The following is a 23,590-nucleotide window of genomic DNA, read 5'->3' as shown; positions in this document are numbered from 1 at the left end:
CAGAACGGCAGTTCCAGAGGCTGCCTGAGACCTGGAACTCCATGTGGGTGGTGCGTGCAGGGACCACCAGGTTAGAGAGGCAGCAGCCACGCGGTGTGAAGCGTTTGTGTAGCCTGTGCGGAGAGGAGAGAACAGGGATAGGCAGAGGCATAGTTGACAGGCTGCAGCAGATGGCTACAATAATGCAGAGGAGATCGGAATGAAATGAACTAAACATCTGGGAAAGGAGAGAGCGGGGCCTCTCTCACCACAACTCCCAAATATAACTCTCCCAACTTCCACCTCAGAAACTAGAATTGTTGTAAACTACAGCGGTTCAATGTTTTCTAGGAATAGACTAACTTAGTTTATTCAGCTAGCTAACTAGGTGCAGTATTATTCCGTGAAAATCGTCCAGGCACCTAGTCATAAGACGCCACAGCCAGCTAGCATGCCGGACTCCAACAACACGGTTAGCGCCAACACTCGGCCACAACAAACCACCAGTGTATCAACACGCAAGCAGATCGTTCGTGTCCGTGTCTAACGTTGTGGGTTAGTCCCGACAGCTTGAGCGAGTCCGTCGTCAACTTATTCAGCCAGTTAGTTAGCTAGAATAGTTAGCAAACTAGCTAGCCATTGCTTTCAGACAAAGAAGAACCCCTCCTTTCACGGCACGAACACACAGAGAGAGCCAAACTAACGTTAACTAGTCACCCATGTCCCGAATTCCTTGAACGACTCGGGCTATCAATATGTAAAAAACAAAACACAAATGTAGGTTATGACTTACCCCTAGCAGCTGACATAGAGTGTGACCTTCCTGGCTTCCCTATCGTTACTTCATTGGAGGGTTAAAACGCTGCTGTGGAAATGGCAGTGTGGGATGAAAAGTGTGGTCCTGATATTGAAAAAGGAACGGGGTAATGCAAATCGTGCCGAGCCGTAGCAGAATACATTAATCTTAGCCACTTCATGTTGCTGTGGAAACTGTTTAAGAGTCAGTAGGTCTGTGTGCAGAGGGTGTGCATATGAATGTGTGTGTGTGTGAGTGTGTGTTTGTGTGTTTGTACACCCATGGGTGTGTGTGCGTGCATGTGTGTGCATGTGGTTATGCATGCATGCTGTGTGCCTGTGCGCATCTCTCTCTGTGTGTGTGTGTGTGTGTGTGTGTGTGTGTGTGTGTGTGTGTGTGTGTGTGTGTGTGTGTGTGTGTGTGTGTGTGTGTGCCTATGTGTCAGTACTTATGTGTGGTTGTGGATAAGTATATGTTTGTGTTTTGGGAATCCATCCAAGGGTAGCACTACCCTAGAGTGATGTCTTTTGACAGGTTAATTTGAAAAACAGATGAACAGACATCCAGTGAGATACACAGTGGGGGAGAGAGGGATGAAAAAGTAATGGTGATGAGAGAAGAGAGAAGAGGGAGGCAGATGATGGGGGAGAGAGAGAGAGAGCGAGGGGGGGAGAGAGAGAGAGAGAAAGAGAGAGAGGGGGGTGGAGGTAGTGAGAGAGCGGGATGTGGCCAGACAGAGGGTTGGAGATACAGAAAGAGAGAGAGAGAGATAATAAACAGAGAGAGAGATAGTGATTGTGGTGTGTTTATATACATTGCTACGGGGGTGGGGTGGGTATGAAGCAGTCTTTGTGATGTACAATGAAATGGCTCTATTAATGGAAGTGCAGGCTACTGGGTGGACACTGGCCCTGACACACGCACGCACGAACCCATGAATGCACACACACAGTTCTCCCCTCCTCTCCAGGCTCATATCATTACCCATCATTACACCCCCCATTTGGCATCAGTCGGCCAGATCGATCTCGCCCGATAACTCTGTCTCACTTCGGACTGGCCTATCTATCTCTATATTTATTTCAACCTCTCTCTCTCTCCCTCATATCTCTTCCATATCTTTCTTTTTCACACCGCATCTCCAATATCTCTGACTCACGTCCTCTCACATCTCTATCTCAATCCCTCTCATATTTCTCTATCTCACTCTCTCATAATGTGTCTCTCACCCCATTTCATTATCTCTTCTGTCTTAATTGTTTTACTACACATCTCTTCTCTCTCTTAATGCCTCTCATATCTATCTGTAGATCACTACTGTTTTGTATGGTTCTGACCTGTCCTCTGTCGTATATTCTCACACACTCATGTCTCTACTTCACACTCCCCATAACACTCTATTCTACATGCTCCCTTATATCTCTCTTATATCTCTTATGTGTTCCTTCTCTCTCTAGTTTGCAGTTAATCTCACCTCTGTCTAGCTCACACTCCATATCTCTCTATGGCATTTTGTCATAATCTCTATCTCACACTCCCTGATATCATAACAATCTCTCACCCTCCTCTCTATTTCTCACTCACAGTAAGTCAACTCCACTTACATCTTAACCACTGATGTCACTGAAGTTTTAGGCCGATAAAGACATCAACAAGACATTTTAGAAAAACATTTATGAAACAAAGGTTAATGAAGGTAATTGTATAAAGTACAGATAATTCGAACATAATGACCAAGTGCACACAAGGGTTACGTTAACACTAATTAGCTATTTAGGAAAGCTAATTTTGTTTTGTTTTGTTCCCTATGTTTTTAATATGTACTTCTCTGAGGACTATGCCTATGGTGGTCTAAAAGAGATCCTATTAAATTATCAACAACAATGTCTCTCCATCTCACTCTCATACCACCCTGTTTCACCAGTCGTTGAACTTCTCCTATCATGACTCACCACCACTCCTCTTTAAGTCCCCTGCTCCTACCCTCCTCTCCTCCTCATCTCTTCTCTCCAGAGAAAAGAATGATGGTCTTTGTCAGACAGTGAAGCTCAAGGCTGGGCACAGCAGTCATTCAGGGGCAGAGTGATCAAAAAAGGTCAGATGAGAGAGAGAAAGAGAGATGAAAGAGAGAGAGGGGGGGTGTGAGAGGGAGAGAGAGAGAGAGAGCAAGAGAGAGAGGGGGAAGAGAGGGAGGGAGGGTGAGAGAGAGGGAGAGAGAGAGAGGGAGAAGAAAGAGAGAGAGGGGGAGAGAGGGTGTGAGAGGGAGAGAGAGATTGCAAGAGGGGGGGTAGAAGGGGGGGTAGAGAGGGAGGGAGGGCGAGAGAGAGAGAGAGAGAGAGAGAGAGAGAGAGAGAGAGAGAGAGAGAGAGAGAGAGAGAGAGAGAGAGAGAGAGAGAGAGAGAGAGAGAGAGAGAGAGAGAGAGAGATGGACACTCGGGTAGGGGAGGAGCGGGAGAAATATGAGCCAGGGAAAATCATTCACACTGATCTCATTTGGAGACTCGATAACACGGTCCGAAAGAGGAAAGATCAATCTGGCCTCTCTCTCTCGGTTTAATTCTCTCTCCCTCAATGTCCCTCTGCTTATTTATGTGTCTCAATCTAACAACGCTCTTATTTGTGTATGTAGCCCATTGATTCTAATTGAATTTGGATGGAGCAGGCCCTTCAGACAATTGTCTGCAGCGAAGCCCACTGATGGATTCTGGGCTTCTCCTCCAGTCATTGCAGATTAATGGGAGGTGGAGGGTACACTGGACGGAGCAGGGCAGAGATCAATTCCTCAATAATCCCATATTTACACATCCTCATGTGGAGGGAGAGAGATGGAGTGAGGGAGAGGAGAGGAGGGGAGAGAGGAGAGGAGAGGAGGGGAGAGGAGAACAGAAGAGAAGAGAGGAGGGGAGAGGAGGGTAGAGGAGAGGCAGTAACTACTAATGACCTTCATGAGTACCAAGATCTCTAATGTAAAGCCTTATTTAAAATGCCTCCCCTGGGAAGAAGTAGAAGGGGCGAGAGATGAGTGAGATGTAATACTAATGATACAGTGGGTATCATAAGTATTCACCCCCCTTGGAATTATTCACAGTTTGTTGCATTACAAAGTGGGATTGAAATATATTTAATTGTGCTATTTTGGTCACTGATCTATACAAAATACGTAATAATGCCAAAGTAAAAAATAAAATTCTACAAAGTTTTACAAATTAATACAAATTAAATAACTAAAATATAGTTGTTGCATAAGTATTCACCCCTTTGTTCAGGCAAGCCTAAATTAGTTCAGGAGTAAAATGTGGCTTAACTAATCACATAATAAGTTACATGGACTCACTCTGTGTGAAATAATAGTGCTTTACATAATTTTTGAATGACTACCCCTTCCTCTGTCCCTCATACATACAACATCTGTAAGGTCCCTCAGTCAAGTATTGAATTTCAAGCACATATTCAACTACAAAGACCAGAGAGCTTTTTGAACGCCTCATTAAGAAGGGCAGTTATTGGTAGATAGGTAACAATAACAAATCAGACATTGCATATCTCTTTAAGTCAAGTTAATAATTATGCTGTGGATTATGTATTAAACCACCCAGATACATGAAAGATACAGTCGTCCTTCTGAACTGAGCTGCAGGACATTTGTGATTTTAAAACAGCAATAGAGTTCAATGGCTGATGGGAGAAAAATGAAAATGGATCAACAACATTATAGTGACTCCACAATAATGACCTAAATGACAGAGTGAAAAGAGGAATACAAATATTCAGAATACAAATATTCGAAATATTTGCATCCTTTATGCAACAAGACACTAAAGTAATACAGCAAAACAAAAAACATGGCAAAGGAATAAACCTTTTGACCTAAATGCGAAACCTTATGTTTGGAGCAAATCCAACACAACACATCACTGAGTAACTGCGTCCTTATTTTCAAGCATGGTGGTCGTTGCATCATGGTATGGGTATGCTTGACATCGGCAAAGACTGGGGAGTTTTACAGGATAAAAATACATTAGATGGAGCTAAGCACAGACAACATCCTAGAGGAAAACCTGCTTCAGTCTGCTTTACACCAGACACTAGGAGAGGAATTCACCTTTCAGCAGGACAATAACCTATAATACAGGCCAGATCTACATTGGAGTTGCATACCAAGAAGACAGTGAATGTTCACTCTGTCAATCACTGCATTCTTATTGGCATACTAAATAGCCTTGGTTTCTCAAATGACTGCCTCGCCTGGTTCACCAACTACTTCTCAGATAGAGTTCAATGTGTTAAATCGGAGGGCCTGTTGTCTGGACCTCTGGCAGTCTCTATGGGGGTGCCACAGGGTTCAATTCTCGGGCCGACTCTATTCACTGTGTATATCAATAATGTCGCTCTTGCTGCTTGTGACTCTCAGATCCACCTCTACGCAGATGACACCATTTTGTATACATCTGGCCCTTCATTGGACACTGTGTTAACAAACCTCCAAACAAGCTTCAACACCATACAACACTCCTTCCGTGGCCTCCAACTGCTCTTAAACGCTAGTAAAACTAAATGCATGCTCTTCAATCGAACGCTGCTTGCACCCGACCACCCGATTAGAATCATTACTCTCGGCGGGTCTGACTTAGAATATGTGGACAACTACAAATACCTAGGTGTCTGGTTAGACCGTAAACTCTCCTTCCAGACTCACATTAAGCATCTTCAATCCAAAGTTAAATCTAGAATCGGCTTCCTATTTCGCAACAAAGCCTCCTTCACTCATGCTGCTAAACATGCCCTTGTAAAACTGACTATCCTACCGATCCTTGACTTCGGCGATGTCATTTACAAAATAGCTTCCAATACTCTACTCAACAAATTGGATGTAGTCTATCACAGTGCCATCCGTTTTGTCACCAAAGCCCAATATACTACCCACCATTGTGACCTGTATGCTCTCGTTGGCTGGCCCTCACTACATATTCATCGCCAAACCCACTGGCTCCAGGTCATCTATAAATCACTTCTAGGCAAATCCCCACCTTATCTTAGATCATTGGTCACCATAGCAACACCCACCCGTAGTATGCGTTCCAGCGGGTATATCTCACTGGTTATCCCCAAAGCCAACACCTCCTTTGGCCGCCATTCCTTCCAGTTCTCTGCTGCAAATGAATGGAACGAACTGCAAAAATCTCTGAAGCTGGAGACACTTATCTCTCTCACTAACTTTAAGCATCAGTTGTCAGAGCAGCTTACCGATCACTGCACCTGTACACAGCCCATCTGTAATTAGCCCACACAACTACCTCATCCCTATATTGTTATTTATTTTGCTAATTTGCACCCCAGTATCTCTATTTGCACATCATCTCCTGCACATCTATCACTCCAGTGTTAATACTAAATTGTAATTATTTTGCACTATGGCCTATTGATTGCCTTACCTCCATAACTTACTACATTTGCACACACTGTATATAGATTTTCTATTGTGTTATTGACTGTACGTTTTGTTTATTCCATATGTAACTATGTGTTGTTGTTGTTTTTATCGCACTGCTTTGCTTTATCTTGGCCAGGTCGCAGTTGTAAATGAGAACTTGTTCTCAACTGGCTTACCTGGTTAAATAAAGGTGAAATAAATAAAATAAAATAAAAAATAAATAAATGTTCCTGAGTGGCCAACTTACAGTTTTGACTTAAATCTGCTTGATAATCTATGGCAAGACTTTAACATTTCTGTCTATCCATGATCCCCAACACCTTGACAGATCTTAATTTTTTTTTAAAAGAATAATGGACAAATGTTGCACAATCCAGGTGTGCAAAGCTCTTAGAGACTTACCTAATAAGACTCACAGCTGTAGTTGTTGCCAAAGGTGTTTCTAACATGTATTGACTCGGGGGTGAAAACTTATCTAATCAAGGTATATTAGTGCTTTATTTTTCATTCATAAAAAAATTGAAAACATACAAATTCCCCTTTCTTCCACTTTGACATTACAGAGTATTTTGTGTAGATTATTAATAAAAAAATACTATTAAATCTATTTTAATCCCACTTTGTAACACAATAAAATGTGAAGAAATCCAAGGGTGAATACTTATGATAGGCACTTATGATACTTATGATGATACTTATGATACTTATGATAGGCAAATCAAATAATATTTTATTGGTTGCATACATACTGTATATTTAGTAGATGTTGTTGCGGGTGTAGCAAAATGCTTGTGTTATCATAGGCACTGTATGTCTACCTGTGTAAGCCACTGACACTATGTATGGAGTTTACTCTGAAACATGTGGAGACAGTTAACTTGAAATCATTAATTCAAACTGTCATACAACAGCTTGCTAATTCTAATCATTGTACAGTAACTACTCTCCAACTAACATGAAATTGTAGTGACATGACTTTGGCTATTAAAGGTATAATTTCCTGGAATGCTGCTCTGAAGTGACACTGTCTTCACAGTACATTCGGTTTGACACATCGTGCTTGCAAGGTCAGTGTTGTGACACTAGAGCCTGAGGAGGTTGCTAGGCATGTTGTTCTGTCATGTGGATCATCTCGATTCTCTCCTCTCATGTCAAAACACTGTTGAATCATCATATTATATTCGCCAGGAATTATGTCATGTGGATAAAGTATCCCCTGCATATGCCAACTCCATTACCAGGTTAGTGAGATAGATAAGGCCCTGTCGTTGCCATTGGCTGTGTCTGAAATGGCATCATTTTTCCTATGTAGTGCAGTACTTCTGATCAGGGTCCATCATTGTCTGCATCATAAATGGCACCCTATTCACTATGTAGTGCACAACTTTTGACCTGGGCTCTATATAGGTAATAGGCTGCCATTTGAGACGCAGACATTGTCTCCTGGCCAGATCTTCTCTTCTGTAGTGTGAGTGAAGCAGCAGTGTCCCTGGCGCACAGCACTAAGCTCCTGACTGACTCCCTGCAGGCTAACTCCACTGACTGGAGATCAGGCCATATCAGTATGTGTGAGAGGTACAGCGGGATCTGAGCACCGGATCCTATTTCAGCTGATCCAGCACACTGAGAGGTGGCTGCTGCCAAAGACTCTCTCTTTCACAAAGTGTGTGTAGTGTGTGTGTGGGGGGGGGGGGGGGGGGGTAGTGAGTGAGAGGACACTGAGAAAAAAAGAGAGAGAGGGAGAGAGAGAGAGAGAGAAGAGAGTGAGTGAGTGAGTGAGTGAGTGAGTGAGTGAGTGAGTGAGTGAGTGAGTGAGTGAGTGAGTGAGTGAGTGAGTGAGTGAGTGAGTGAGTGAGTGAGTGAGTGAGTGAGTGAGTGAGTGATTGAGTGTACGTGAGATGGAACATTTGTTTGCCCTGCTCACTCAGATGTGTTAGTGTGGGCGTGCATTAACATCTATGTGGGCCGGGAGGGGGATGAATATGCAAAACTGTTAGAACAGAGGCTGATAACTCCGGAACTGCAAAACAAAAGACAATACCTTTCTTTGACTCTGGTGCAAACTAAATACACTTTTCTGTTACTGTTTGGTCTAGCTTGAGCAGTTGGCAGACTCTATGCTAAACCCCAGTGAGGGGGTTCTCTGGAAACCACAATGAAACAGGCGTTGAAGGCGTTCGAGTCCAGGCTCTGTTGCAGCCGGCCGCGACCGGGAGACCCATGGGCGCCGCACAATTGGTCCAGCGTCGTCCAAGGTAGGGGAGGGTTTGGCCAGCAGGGATGTGGGTTCGTTTCCCACGGGGGGCCAGTATGATTTTTTTGTTAAAAAAAATACATGTATGCATTCACTAACTGTAAGTCGCTCTGGATAAGAGCGTCTGCTAAATGACTAAAATGTAAAATGTAAAATGTAAAGTTGCTTATGTTCACACCACTCTCTATTCTCTTTCCCTTGTGTAGGAGCTGTCACCTCAGTATTTTCACTTCAGTGAGAAAGGTGAAAAGAGGGTGAGTACTTAACTCCAAGACCCCCAATACTCTACAATGCAGTGTCAGGCCTCCTGAATACCATACCTCTCACATTTGACGAGTCTGTCAAGTATCACGGAAGATCAGTGTAAAGGTCATTTCCGATTGAGCCGACATAGTACGCAGCGTTTACCGTGAAGGAGGTCTCTGGGAACGCGGAAATATTGCCTTTAAATTTCAATCAAGCTATAACGTGGATCTTCCTCGATACTTCTGCGATACGGATTGAATCTAGCCCCTAGCCTTTTTTCTCGCTGGTTACATGGACAGACTTGTGTTTTGACATGGCAGGAATCAATCATTCAGCATGAAATAAAGATGCTGTTAGATTCCACCGGAGCAGACTGCTAAAATACCTACGTGCGCGCGTAATTAGGCCTAAAAAGGTTTGATTTGATCTGTTTATTTGTTAAAATGTGAAACGATGTCCGGCCATCATAAGAGAATGGAAGTTAAAGGTAGTTTCGAGTTAGCTGTTTGGCTGACACCAGATTAGTCTAGGACACATCTTGCATCTGATCGGACCACTCGCACATTTTTCCAACATGTCTGGAAAATTATCGGGATGCCGTGGAGCGCCCGGGGGCCCATAAAACCTAACAATCTCAATTCGGAGAAGTGCTTACACGTTGCGGGCTGACACTTAACATTTGTCTGTGATTTGAGAAATGCTCATCAGGTGACCACAGACAGGGCAAAAATGGTGTAATGTCTAGCCGCCCTTATGGCCATTGCTTATTATGGTGATACAAGTACTTCTCCTCTCCTCTCTGAGTGCTTCCTTTCCTCCTTCTCTTGACTCGAGCCTTCTGTGATTCTCATAACTCTCAGAGGAAATATCAAGAGCTGTATTGTATTTAATGTATGTATGCGTTGGATATTTACCATACATGTGGAATGATGATATGTGGAGGCGGAGGTGACTTGGGAACACATGTTAAGCATCTTTCTGTTCTTTTACTTTCCAGGAGGATAATTGCGCCGGGAGCAACGAGCACAACTCACCTGTCCTTGGCCATGCCCTTGTCCACAGCAACTCACAATGCTTCAACATTTTCTTGGAAAGTGAAGAGTGTTTATTGAAATTGAAATTTAAATGATCATGCATCTGTGTATAAGCATGCTCCATCTGAGCTCTTGTCTGAGCAGTGTAGTCTGTTCCATAGAGCTCCCCTAGTGGTGGAATATCAGAGGGCAGAAGCCCAAACCCTGGGTTGTATACATTGGTGCACACAATAGCAAAATGTAGCAATGTTGCAATGGAGTACAAAAACAATAATTTCTTATTGGACAAGTTCAGGTAGTCACCTCCTGTTTCAGTCGGCTTCCTTGCATTCCTGGTTCACTTTCATAGGTTAGCATGGATGCATGTTGGCCACATCATAAACACACAAAGAAAAGTTCAGTGGAACTCAATGTGATGCTGCCATACCCTCTTTGACCCTACAAACACCTCTTACAGGGTTTCACTCCTTCAATGGAGGTTTGAGAGGGGAGAAAAACACTTGATTTTGTTTCTATTTCTGGGTGAGTTTTCCTTTGAATGTGTGTTCTTGTGTGTGCATGCCAGCATGCAATTTTGAGTGTATGGCGTTTGCAACGCCAGGGTTGTGGGTTCGTTTCCCACGGGGGGCCAGTATAAAAAAATATGTATTCACTAACTGTAAGTCGCTCTGGATAAGAGCGTCTGCTAAATGACTAAAATGTAATGTAAATGTGTGTATGCATGTATTTCTATGAATATGAGTGTGTGTCAAAGTGTGTATCTTTTGTTTCCGCTGTGGGGGTGAGGAAGGTTGTTGGCAGTAAAGGGATTAGAAAAGTGAGATTTTGAACTTCTTCATGTTAAAAGTCAGTTTGATCAATGTCTGCAGTAGCTCCAGCTAGCTGGAGGGCAATGTGAACCACTGATAGATGAATTCCTCTGTGTGAGCCACGGACGGATGTGTAGGTGTGTAGTGATGTAGTGAGGGAGCATACGTGTGTGTGTGTGTGTGCGATTGTGTTCACGTGTGTGTGTGCATGTATGTATGTGTGTGTGCGTGTGTGTGTGTGTGTGTGTGTGTGTGTGTGTGTGCATACTGTATGTGTGTGTGTCCCTCCTAGTGTGTGAATTTTCACTGCAGTGGCTGCATATCTGCCAGCTAGTGGGTGGGCTGTGCAGGCTATTCACTGGTCAAATCACACATCCAAAGACCTCTAATTAGTATCCTCTTACTTACGGGACTTAGAGCGGAAAACTAACGAAGACACGTCAGGCGCCCATCAGCCAGTCCCTGGTCAAAAGTAGTGAAACATATAGGGATTAGGGTGCCATTTGGGACAGCTGTGTGTAGTAAGGCTTTTAAAGCACCATCAATGGGATTAAAGCGCCTCTTTTTTTTGCACCCACAGTTGATGTTCAAATAAGTGTTCTAGTGGGCTGCTCAGATAAACACTAAAAGCTGTTTTTCATCACGCCAAGAACTCATATTTCTAACTGGATCATTGTGTTTCTTCTGATTTGGAGGACATCAGGGAGGGTGCGAGCCAGAGACTGTCTCTGCCTTGCGGTTCCTCTGCCTCCTCAGCCGTTGAGAGACAAAATAATGATGCCGAGGATAAAAGGCTATGACGACACAGCACTGACAGAAAGTGGCAGCTTGATAAATTGGCAGCGAGAGAGATTTCAGTTTTTTGATTCCAGTGAAAAATTTTTGAGTGTGTGTTAGTGTGTGTGTGTGTCAGTGCATGCATGTGTGTGTGTAAGCATGCATGTGTGTGCGTGTTCGTGTGTGTGTTTACTGATGTGAAAGGCAGGTAGAACATGAAAGGCTTTCCTCTCATCATCTCCATGCAGTGTGTTGGCAGAGTGTCAGGACAGGAGAGGGATTGATTAAGTTCTGTCTATCCTAGTGGCCAGTGCTGTTCTGTGGTGATGCAGAGGTTAGAGCACTGGACTGGAGAATGAGATTATGTTCATATTGGACAAACACTACAGCTCTAATCCTGTACGGTATTAACACAGTGAGCATAAAGTTAGCATACAGTTACCATAACGTAAAGGTAATTCTTCAGAGTATTCAAAGCAATATGCTTTAAACAGTACTATGCTAATATGCTAAAATAGTGAAGCCCAATGGCAAAATAAAGCACTATACGCCATAAATGCCTGAATGATTAATTATTCTGAGGCTCAGAATCACTGGTCCAGGAGCTGTGTGTTGGGAAGGTATGTTGAAATGTGGAGTGACTCCTGATAAGGAATTCCAATCAGTAAAAACACTGGCTCTTAATCATTTACATTTACATTTTAGTCATTTAGCAGACGCTCTTATCCAGAGCGACTTACAGGAGCAATTAGGGTTAAGTGCCTTGCTCAAGGGCACATTTACGTCATTTAGCAGACGCTCTTATCCAGAGCGACTACAAATTGGTGCATTCACCCTATAGCCAGTGGGATAACCACTTTACAATTATACTTTTTTTTTTTTTTTGGGGGGGGGGGGGGGGGAGGGGTAGAAGGAGTACTTTATCCTATCCCAGGTGTTCCTTAAAGAGGTGGGGTTTCAAATGTCTCCGGAAGGTGGTGAGTGACTCCGCCGTCCTGGCATCGTGAGGGAGCTTGTTCCACCATTGGGGTGCCAGAGCAGCGAACAGTTTTGACTGGGCTGAGCGGGAACTATGCTTCCGCAGAGGAAGGGGAGCCAGCAGGCCAGAGGTGGATGAACGCAATGCCCTCGTTTGGGTGTAGGGACTGATCAGAGCCCGAAGGTACGGAGGTGCCGTTCCCCTCACTGCTCCATAGGCAAGCACCATGGTCTTGTAACGGATGCGAGCCTCAACTGGAAGCCAGTGGAGTGTGCGGAGGAGGGGGGTGACGTGAGAGAACTTGGGAAGGTTGAACACCAGACAGGCTGCGGCATTCTGGATGAGTTGTAGGGGTTTAATGGCACAGGCAGGGAGCCCAGCCAACAGCGAGTTGCAGTAATCCAGACGGGAGATGACAAGTGCCTGGATTAGGACCTGTGCCGCTTCCTGTGTAAGGCAGGGTCGTACTCTCCGAATGTTGTAGAGCATGAACCTGCAGGATCGGGTCACCGCCTTGATGTTAGCGGAGAACGACAGGGTGTTGTCCAGGGTCACGCCAAGGCTCTTTGCACTCTGGGAGGAGGACACAACGGAGTTGTCAACCGTGATGGCGAGATCATGGAACGGGCAGTCCTTCCCCGGGAGGAAGAGCAGCTCCGTCTTGCCAGGGTTCAGCTTGAGGTGGTGATCCGTCATCCATACTGATATGTCGGCCAGACATGCAGAGATGCGGTTCGCCACCTGGTTATCAGAAGGGGGAAAGGAGAAGATTAGTTGTGTATCGTCAGCGTAGCAATGATAGGAGAGGCCATGTGAGGATATGACAGAGCCAAGTGACTTGGTGTATAGGGAGAAAAGGAGAGGGCCTAGAACTGAGCCCTGGGGGACACCAGTGGTGAGAGCACGTGGTGCGGAGACAGCTTCTCACCACGCCACTTGGTAGGAGCGACCGGTCAGGTAGGACGCAATCCAGGAGTGAGCCGCGCCGGAGATGCCCAGCTCGGAGAGGGTGGAGAGGAGGATCTGATGGTTCACTGTATCAAAGGCAGCAGACAGGTCTAGAAGGACAAGAGCAGAGGAGAGAGAGTTAGCTTTAGCAGTGCGGAGAGCCTCCGTGACACAGAGAAGAGCAGTCTCAGTTGAATGACCAGTCCTGAAACCTGACTGGTTTGGATCAAGAAGGTCATTCTGAGAGAGATAGCAAGAGAGTTGGCTAAAGACGGCACGCTCAATAGTTTTGGAAAGAAAAGAAAGAAGGGATACTGGTCTGTAGTTGTTGACATCAGTGGGATCGAGTGTTGGTTTTTTGAGAAGGGGTGCAACTCTCGCTCTCTTGAAGACGGAAGGGACATGGCCAGCGGTCAAGGATGAGTTGATCAGCGAGGTGAGGTAGGGGAGAAGGTCACCGGAGATGGTCTGGAGAAGAGAGGAGGGGATGGGGTCAAGCGGGCAGGTTGTTGGGCGGCCTGCAGTCACTAGTCGCAAGATTTTATCTGGAGAGAGAGGGGAGAAAGAAGTCAAAGCATAGGGTAGGGCAGTGTGAGCAGGACCAGCAGTGTCATTTGACTTAACAAACGAGGATCGGATGTCGTCAACCTTCTTTTCAAAGTGGTTGACGAAGTCATCCACAGAGAGGGAGGAGGGGGGGGGGGGGGATTCAGCAGTGAGGAGAATGTGGCAAAGAGCTTCCTAGGGTTAGAGGCAGATGCTTGGAATTTAGAGTGGTAGAAAGTGGCCTTAGCAGCAGAAACAGATGAAGAAAATGTAGGGAGGAGGGAGTGAAAAGATGCCAGGTCGGCAGGGAGTTTAGTTTTCTTCCATTTCCGCTCAGCTGCCCGGAGCTCTGTTCTGTGAGCTCGCAATGAGTCATCAAGCCACAGAGCTGGAGGGGAGGACCGAGCCGGCCGGGAGGATAGGGGACACAGGGAGTCAAAGGATGCAGAAAGGGAGGAGAGGAGGGTTGAGGAGGCAGAATCAGGAGATTGGAGGGAGAAGGATTGAGCAGAGGGAAGAGATTATAGGATGGAAGAGGAGAGAGTAGTGGGAGAGAGAGAGCGAAGGTTGCGGCGGCGCGTTACCATCTGTGTAGGGGCAGAGTGAGTAGTGTTGGAGGAGAGCGAGAGAGAAAAGGATACAAAGTAGTGGTCGGAGACATGGAGGGGAGTTGCAGTGAGATTAGTAGAAGAGCAACATCTAGTAAAGATGAAGTCAAGCGTATTGCCTGCCTTGTGAGTGGGGGGGGGGGGGTGGTGAGAGGGTGAGGTCAAAAGAGGAGAGGAGTGGAAAGAAGGAGGCAGAGAGAAATGAGTCAAATGTAGACGTAGGGAGGTTGAAATCCCCCAAAACTGTGAAGGGTGAGCCATCCTCAGGAAAGGAACTTATCAAGGCGTCAAGCTCATTGATGAACTCTCCAAGGGAACCTGGAGGGCGATAGATGACAAGGATATTAAGCTTAAATGGGCTAGTGACTGTGACAGCGTGGAATTCAAATGAGGAGATAGACAGATGGGTTAGGGGAAAAATTGAGAATGACCACTTGGGAGAGATGAGGATTCCTGTGCCACCACCCCTCTGACCAGATGCTCTCGGGGTATGCGAGAACACATGGTCAGACGAGGAGAGAGCAGTAGGAGTAGCAGTGTTTTCAGTGGTAATCCATGTTTCCGTCAGCGCCAGGAAGTCGAGGGACTGGAGGGTAGCATAGGCTGGGATGAAGTCAGCCTTGTTGGCGGCAGAACGGCAGTTCCAGAGGCTGCCTGAGACCTGGAACTCCAGGTGTGTGGTGCGTGCAGGGACCACCAGGTTAGAGAGGCAGCAGCCACGCGGAGTGAGGCGTTTGTGTAGCCTGTGCGGAGAGGAGAGAACAGGGATAGGCAGAGGCATAGTTGACAGGCTGCAGCAGATGGCTACAATAATGCAGAGGAGATCGGAATGAAATGAACTAAACATCTGGGAAAGGAGAGAGCAGGCCTCCCTCACCAAAAAAAAATAATATAACTCTCCCAACTTCCACCTCAGAAACTATAATTGTTTCACTGAACCACCCGAATAAAACTCTCCCAACTTCCACTTTAGAAATTAGAATTGTTGTAAACTACAGCAGACTGTTATCAGTAGCTGTAATTAAGTACAGCAGCTACCAACCACCTAACGTTAATGCCTCGGATGAGGTTAGAAAAACAGCTGAATGGTAGCAGCTAGCTGGCTCAATCACAGGTACTCTTAAGCATGAAATAACATTGGAAACAACTAACCACAGTTGCTAAAAGTTACCAGTAGCTACCCGCTAGCTAGCTAGCTAGCTTTGTTGGTCCAAGTAGTGGGTAAGCTAGCCTCGTGCTTCGCCGGGGTCTGCCGAATACAATACTTACCTACAATAATTACCTACAATAACCTTCAATAACTACCTGAGTAAGCTACCTATAATACCAAACTACAATACCTACCTACAATCTAAATACATGGTTTAAGCTTAACTCAACACCATATAAGAAGCCAAGCTTACCTTTCATAACGCAGCAATGATTAAACGTTGGGTAGCTAGCACAAATATATTGTATTTAGCTACTACAGTACAGCCAGCTGGTAGTGTTGGCTAGCTAGCAATGGCTGCTGTGTTGACTTTGTTTGAAAAATGGCGTCGCTGCGAACGAATGTAGCTGGCTAAAAGGATATTGTTTTTAGTTGCTACCGTTGCTAATAGCTACTCGCCAGCTAATCCAGGAGGTGAGTTAGCTAGCTAGCTTCGTGCTACACCCGGCACCGCCGAATACAAAAGTAACCTACAATAACTACACAACAGCTACCCACAACAGCCCACGATGCCTACCTATACTACTTAATAATATACAGCCCACGATGCCTACCTATAATACCTAACTACAATCTAAATACATAGTTTAAGCCTTACTCGACAAAGCCCAAGCTATGTATAAAGCCAAACTGGCAGACTGCAATCAGTAGCCGTAATTAAGTACAGCAGCTACCAACCACCTAACGTTAATGATAATGAGGTTAGAAAAAACAGCTGAATGGTGGCGGCTAGCTGGCTCAATCACAGGTACTCTTAAGCGTGAAATAACATTGGAAACAACTAACCACTGTTGCTAAAAGTTACCAGTAGCTACCCGCTAGCTAGCTAGCTAGCTTTGTTGGTCCAAGTAGTGGGTAAGCTAGCCTCGTGCTTCGCCGGGGTCCGCCGAATACAGTCCTTACCTACAATAATTACCTACAATAACTTACAATAACTACCTGAGTAAACTACCTATAATACCTAACTGCAATACCTACCTACAATCTAAATACAGGTTTAAGCTTTACTCAACACCATATAAGAAGCCAAGCTTACCTCCTGCTAGAGAAAACACAACCTCTCCCGAATCCATCCCTATATTGGCAGAGCGAACAATGGGAGCCCTATCTCCATTCTTCATCAGTGGGTGACCTTTACCAGGGCCAATACCTGTAAAGCCTTTCCCCCCACAACCGCACACCTTCCTGGGGGCTCAGGGGGACCTGTGTGGGTGGCGGCTATGGCAGCTCTCCCCTATGGGATCAATAGCTCTGTCTAAAGCTGTTTGCAGACACACCTTTGGTGCCTGAGGTGGCCTTGGTTACACAGAGATAAAAAGAGAGAACACTGGAGGCTAAATTAGTGTCACTCTCTCTCTCTCTCTCTTACCCCCCCCCCCCCCCCCCCCCCCCCCACCCCCCCCCCCCCCCCCCTCTCTCTCACTCTCTCTTTCTCTCCCCTCCTTACCCTATCCTCTCCCCTTCTCCCAGTGACTAGGTGCACGTTAGCAGGGAGGGGCAGACTTGCTAATATTTTCATGATCCAAGACAATATTTTCATGACTTAACCTTTTTCAGATGGAGGGAGACAATCGGGCAAAGCAGCCAATCTGCTGTGTGCTGAGGCAGCACAACGTGCCAGGGAGGAGGGCTCCATGTATATTTACTAACTCTCCTCTCCATCCATCACAAGCCAGTGTGCGTTGGCTCCACCTGTCTGTCAGTGTCCTCTCTCATTCCCTCTCCACTCCCTCTCCTGCTGCCAGTAACAATGCCCCAACTCATGCACTAGATATGTGAATGTTTAAAAGGCTACAACTCTCCTCCTCTCCTCTCTTTGTCAGCCCTCTCTCTTCTCCTCTCCTCCAGCTATCCCTGGCCTTTCATTGCTGATCCTTCCCCTCTTTCTCTCTCTCTCTCTCTCTCTCTCTCTCCCTCTCTCTCTCTCTCTCTCTCTCTCTCTCTCCCCTCTCTCTCTCTCTCTCTCTGTCTCCCTCTCACTCTGTCTCTCTTTCACTCACTCTCTCTCCCTCCCCATCTGTGTTGTGTTGTCTCTCCCTCCTCTCTGGTCTCTCTCTCCTCTCTGCTCTGCTGTGTGTCTGTGTCTCTCCCAACAGGCTGCTGAGGGTAATTTGAGCCTGTGTTGGTGGTGGTTCCTTGGGGCTTTGATACTCAGGCAGGGAGGCTGGGAGGGCTGCTGCGTTTGGACGCTCTACTGAGAGACAGCCAGGAGAACGTGTTGTTGGTGTTGACGTCACCAAAGCTGCTAGGATCAGTAACACCTTGTTAGAAAACTGCGGAAGTGCAAATGAGTAGCTCGGAGAGGAGTGCTAGTAGCTTTATCCGCACAGACAGTCGACAGAGTCGACAATGATGTCCCCTCTCTGCTGAGCACCGTGTTTGCTTTTGCACTGAAGTCCATTTGCACCTGACATGGAGAGAGAAAACAGTGTTTTTTCTGCCTGAATCCATGTGTGCTGTGGGTATTTCTGTGTGTTTGTGTGTGTGTGTGTGTGTGTGTGTGTGTGTGTGCATGCGCATGTGTGGTGTTTGTGTGAGTGCATGCATATGCATGAATGTGTGTGTACTTTTGTTTGTTTGAGAGCGTTTGTGGGATTCGGTGCAGGAGTGCATGTAAGTGTATTGCTGTGTGTACAGGGGCAGATGGAGAGTGTGTGGTGAGGGACACACACACACACAGTTTAGTTGGAGTAAAGTAAACAGTAGGTGCGTGGCTGGTAGAGAGACAGTTTTAATATGTTTGTCTGTCTCTCTCAGTCGGACTCTCCTCTCCTCTCCTCTCCTCTCCTCTCCTCTCCTCTCCTCTCCTCTCCTCTCCTCTCCTCTCCTCTCCTCTCCTCTCCTCCCTCCCTCCCTCCCTCCCTCCCCTCTCTTCCTCCGTTCCTCCCTCCCCTCCCCTCCCCTCCCCTCCCTCATTCACCTCAGGGACAGCACTAATGCCATTAACTGTGGGACAGATCTGTTCCATGTCTGCAGGCCTGCCAGTCTGCTGGTCTGCCCCGAGACCACATTACCCCTCTAATCCCATCCTCCCATCCTCCTCTCCTCCTCCTCTTCCACGCCAGAGACAGAAAGAGGCGGCGTGGCTGGGAGAAAAATCTAATAAATAAATGAGAGGATGCAGGAGGAAAATAATATATAAATTAAGTTCTCAGTTCTCGTAAATCATGTTGCGAACTTCCAGTAGACAGGAGGGGCGGCGCTTAACACAGGAAGAGAGACGTGAGGAGTGGAGAAAAAGAGAACAGAGGGATAGAGAGGAGAGAGGGTAGAGGGAGAAGCATTTCCGTTCCACCCTCAGCCCGGGCCGGGCTCTCGAGACTTGGCGGCAAGGTGTTTTTAATAGATTTTTGATTAGACAGACATGGGAGGGGAGGAGGGGTTGTGATGTCCATTAGCATGTGGGGGGATGAGAGGAAGAGAGAGAGGGAGGAAAAGAGAGGTACAGTAGAGAGCAAGAGATACAGAGAGAGAGAGAGCTGTGTGTAAGACACGTATGCAGTAGTTTGTGAGGGGAGCGAGTAACGAGAGGAGAATGAGTGCAGTGGCATAATATTTGACACACACCGCTTGGACAGACAGATCAACTCTCTGTCTTATTCAAACTCTTTCACGGCTTAATTGACTCAATTATTTGGCTTAATTAGTCACAATTACCCTGGAGTTCAAGAAACTCATTGACTGATGAGAAAAGCAGGAACATTTTCTACTCTCTGGATTCACTCTTGATACAGACACACTCACACTTACAGTATGTGCACACATTAAACGCATGTGTCGCACATTGAACGCATGCATGCACACATCGACACACACGTCGCACATTGCATGCACACGCACACACACACAGACACACACACACACATACACACACACACACACAAACACACACACACACAGCTGCACAGATGTGTTTGTATACTAATAGAGGAATAGAGACACACACCAAACAGTCATACACATGCAGAGGGGTGAATTCATATTTAATTAGGAGAAAACACACTGAGTGATTCCCATAAGTATGTATTATGCAGTCTCTCACACTGATGTCCACACTGAAGCATTGACACAGCCACTCTCAGGGATTGATGTGCTTAGACTCACACATAACGAGTATTCAGGCCAATAAAAATAAACTAAACTGAGTTTTATGTTATTGAGACTTGTCTTATTTCGAAATTCCTCAGGTTAGGTTGTGATGGAAGGGAATCTGTGGAAAAGATTGTGGGAAAGTGTTTCTCTCTGCGAAAAATTTGATTTCCACCTGGAGCAAAGCTTTGACTTTGTTCCTGTGAAGCTGATCCCTGTTCTCATAAGTCTTCATGTCTCCAGACACCCAACCCATGTTCATCTGGTCAGCGGAACTGGTCCCAACTCACTTAAACACAGAGGCAGACTTGCCAACGCCGACACATTCACACACTCCCTCACTCCACTCCCACAAACACTCCCTCCCTCCCTCCCTCCATCCAAGGCACAGGAGGAGTATACTAATTTCCAAAGTGCAGGTGGGACCAAGACTCCTCACAGAAGCAGAAGAGGCCAAAGGATGAGCGGAGGAGTGGAGGAGCGCGGTAATGGAGTGATGATGACTGCAGTGGGTAGAGGCTATAGGAGTGGTGGTGGTGGTGGTGGGGTAGCTAGCTACTCAAAGACTTGGGGAACTCGCTCGTTCACTAAGAGGCTATAGGAGTGGGGGTGGTGGTGGTGGGGGTAGCTAGCTACTCAAAGACTTGGGGAACTCGCTCGTTCACTAAGAGGCTATAGGAGTGGGGGTGGTGGTGGTGGGGGTAGCTAGCTACTCAAAGACTTGGGGAACTCGCTCGTTCACTAAGAGGCTATAGGAGTGGGGGTGGTGGTGGTGGGGGTAGCTAGCTACTCAAAGACTTGGGGAACTCGCTCGTTCACTAAGAGGCTATAGGAGTGGGGGTGGTGGTGGTGGGGGTAGCTAGCTACTCAAAGACTTGGGGAACTCGCTCGTTCACTAAGAGGCTATAGGAGTGGGGGGGGTGGTGGTGGGGGTAGCTAGCTACTCAAAGACTTGGGGAACTCACTCGCTCACTAAGAGGCTATATGAGTGGTGGTGGTGGTAGCTAGCTACTCAAAGACTTGGGGAACTCGCTCGCTCACAAAGAGGCTACAGGTGTGGTGGTGGTGGTGCGGGTAGATAGCTACTCAAATACTTGGGGAACTCGCTCACTCACTAAGAGGCTATAGGAGTGGGGGTGGTGGTGGGGGTAGCTAGCTACTCAATTACTTGGGGAACTCACTCACTCACTAAGAGGCTATAGGTGTGGTGGGGGGTGGTGGTGGGGGTAGCTAGCTACTCAAATACTTGGGGAACTCGCTCACTCACTAAGAGGATATAGGAGTGGTGGTGATGGTGGGTGTAGCTAGCTACTCAATGACTTGGGGAACTCACTCACTCACTAAGAGGCTGTAGGAGTGGTAGTGGTGGTGGTGGTGTTGGTGGTGGTGGGGTAGCTTGCTACTCAATCAATCAATTTTTTCAATCAATTTTATTTTATATAGCCCTTCTTACATCAGCTAATATCTCGAAGTGCTGTACAGAAACCCAGCCTAAAACCCCAAACAGCTAGTAATGCAGGTGTAGAAGCACGGTGGCTAGGAAAAACTCCCTAGAAAGGCAAAACCTAGGAAGAAACCTAGAGAGGAACCAGGCTATGAGGGGTGGCTAGTCCTCTTCTGGCTGTGCCGGGTGGAGATTATAACAGAACCATGCCAAGATGTTCAAAAATGTTAATAAGTGACAAGCATGGTCAAATAATAATCAGGAATAAATCTCAGTTGGCTTTTCATAGCCGATCATTAAGAGTTGAAAACAGCAGGTCTGGGACAGGTAGGGGTTCCATAACCGCAGGCAGAACAGTTGAAACTGGAATAGCAGCAAGGCCAGGCGGACTGGGGACAGCAAGGAGTCACCACGGCCGGTAGTCCCGACGTATGGTCCTAGGGCTCAGGTCTCTCAGTTGGCTTTTCATAGCCGATCATTAAGAGTTGAAAACAGCAGGTCTGGGACAGGTAGGGGTTTCGTAGCCGCAGGCAGAACAGTTGAAACTGGAATAGCAGCAAGGCCAGGCGGACTGGGGACAGCAAGGTGTCATCATGCCCGGTAGTCCTGACGTATGGTCCTAGGGCTCAGGTTCTCAGAGAGAAAGAGAGAACGAGAGAATTAGAGAGAGCATACTTAAATTCACACAGGACACTGGATAAGACAGGAGAAGTACTCCAGGTATAACCAACTAACCCCAGCCCCCCGACACATAAACTACTGCAGCATAAATACTGGAGGCTGAGACAGGAGCGGTCCGGAGACACTGTGGCCCCATCCGAAGAAACCCCCGGACAGGGCCAAACAGGAAGGATATAACCCCACCCACTCCGCCAAAGCACAGCCCCCGCACCACTAGAGGGATATCCCCAACCACCAACTTACAATCCTGAGACAAGGCCGAGTATAGCCCACAGAGGTCTCCACCACAGCACAAACCAGGGGGGGGGCGCCAACCCAGACAGGAAGATCACGTCAGTAACTCAACCCACTCAAGTGACGCACCCCTCCCAGGGACGGCATGAAAGAGCACCAGCAAGCCAGTGACTCAGCCCCTGCAACAGGGTTAGAGGCAGAGAACCCCAGTGGAGAGGGGAACCGGCCTGGCAGAGACAGCAAGGGCTGTTCGTTGCTCCAGCCTTTCCGTTCACCTTCACACTCCTGGGCCAGACTACACTCAATCATATGACCTACTGAAGAGATAAGTCTTCAGTAAAGACTTAAAGGTTGAGACCGAGTCTGCGTCTCTCACATGGGTAGGCAGACTGTTCCATAAAAATGGAGATCTATTGGAGAAAGCCCTGCCTCCCGCTGTTTGCTTAGAAATTCTAGGGACAATTAGGAGGCCTGCGTCTTGTGACCGTAGCGTACGTATTGGTATGTACGGCAGGACCAACTCGGAAAGATAGGTAGGAGCAAGCCCATGTAACGCTTTATAGGTTAACAGTAAAACCTTGAAATCAGCCCTTGCCTTAACAGGAAGCCAGTGTAGGGAAGCTAGCTGTCACGATCGTCTAGGAGTGAAGGAGACCAAAGCGCAGCGCGTTGAACGAACATGACTTTAATTGAAAAGCACGTCAATACAAAACAAAAGAACGAAAGTGAAGTCCACAGTACAACGACTGAAACACGGAACACTGGAAACAATAACCCACCAACTAAGGAGAAACCACACAGTTTAAATATGGCTCCCAATCAGAGATAACGAGCCGACAGCTGTACTCGTTACCTCCGATTGGGAGTCACATGAATACAAACAAGGAAACACAACCACAACCTAGAAATAGACACAACAGACATGCAAACATAAAATACACCCAAAACCCAACAAACAACATACACCCTGGCTCAAATACACAAGTCCTGGAGCCAGAGTGTGACAGTACCCCCCCCTAAAGGTGCGAACTCCGGGCGCACCAGCATACAGTCTAGGGGAGGGTCTGGGTGGGCGTCTGTCCACGGTGGCGGTTCTGCTTCTGGTCGTGGTCCCCATCCCACCTTAGTCACTCTCCGCTTCCGTCCTCCCTTCCTCATGACCACCCCCCAACTCAACCCCACTGGATTAAGGGGCGGCACCGGACTCAGGGGCGGCACCTGACTACGGGACAGTACCGGACTAAGGGGCAGCACCGGACTAAGGGGCAGCACCGGGATAAGGGGCAGCACCGGGACAAGGGGCAGCACCGGACTACGGGGCAGTACCGGACTAAAGGGCAGTACAGGACTAAGGGGCAGCACCGGGCTAAGGGGCAGTACCGGACTACGGGGCAGCACCGGACTAAAGGGCAGCACCGGGCTAAGAGGCAGTACCGGACTACGGGTCAGCACCGGGCTAAGGGGCGGCACCGGACTCAGGGGCAGCACCGGACTAAGGGGCAGCACCGGGCTGAAGGGCAGTACA

At 47.0% G+C, this 23,590-nt stretch overlaps 1 protein-coding gene across 1 annotated transcript in view; it reads left to right on the top strand.

Moving 5' to 3' along the window:
* The window catches only part of LOC311139621 (adhesion G protein-coupled receptor L1-like), a gene marked incomplete at both ends in the record, with an annotated part of 96,769 nt that overhangs the window by 10,626 nt on the left and 62,553 nt on the right, over positions 1–23,590 (top strand). Inside the window, one exon of the mRNA XM_084174532.1 lies at positions 8,667–8,714. Within this exon, the coding sequence (XP_084030658.1) occupies positions 8,667–8,714 (48 nt within the window). The remainder of the gene's footprint in view (positions 1–8,666; positions 8,715–23,590) is intronic.

The sequence above is a fragment of the Coregonus lavaretus genome (genome assembly GCF_964263955.1).
Source record: "Coregonus lavaretus genome assembly, chromosome: 2".
Classification (NCBI taxonomy): domain Eukaryota; kingdom Metazoa; phylum Chordata; class Actinopteri; order Salmoniformes; family Salmonidae; genus Coregonus; species Coregonus lavaretus.
Note: the sequence above shows the minus strand (reverse complement) of the source record. Positions and strands in the feature narration are given on the sequence as shown.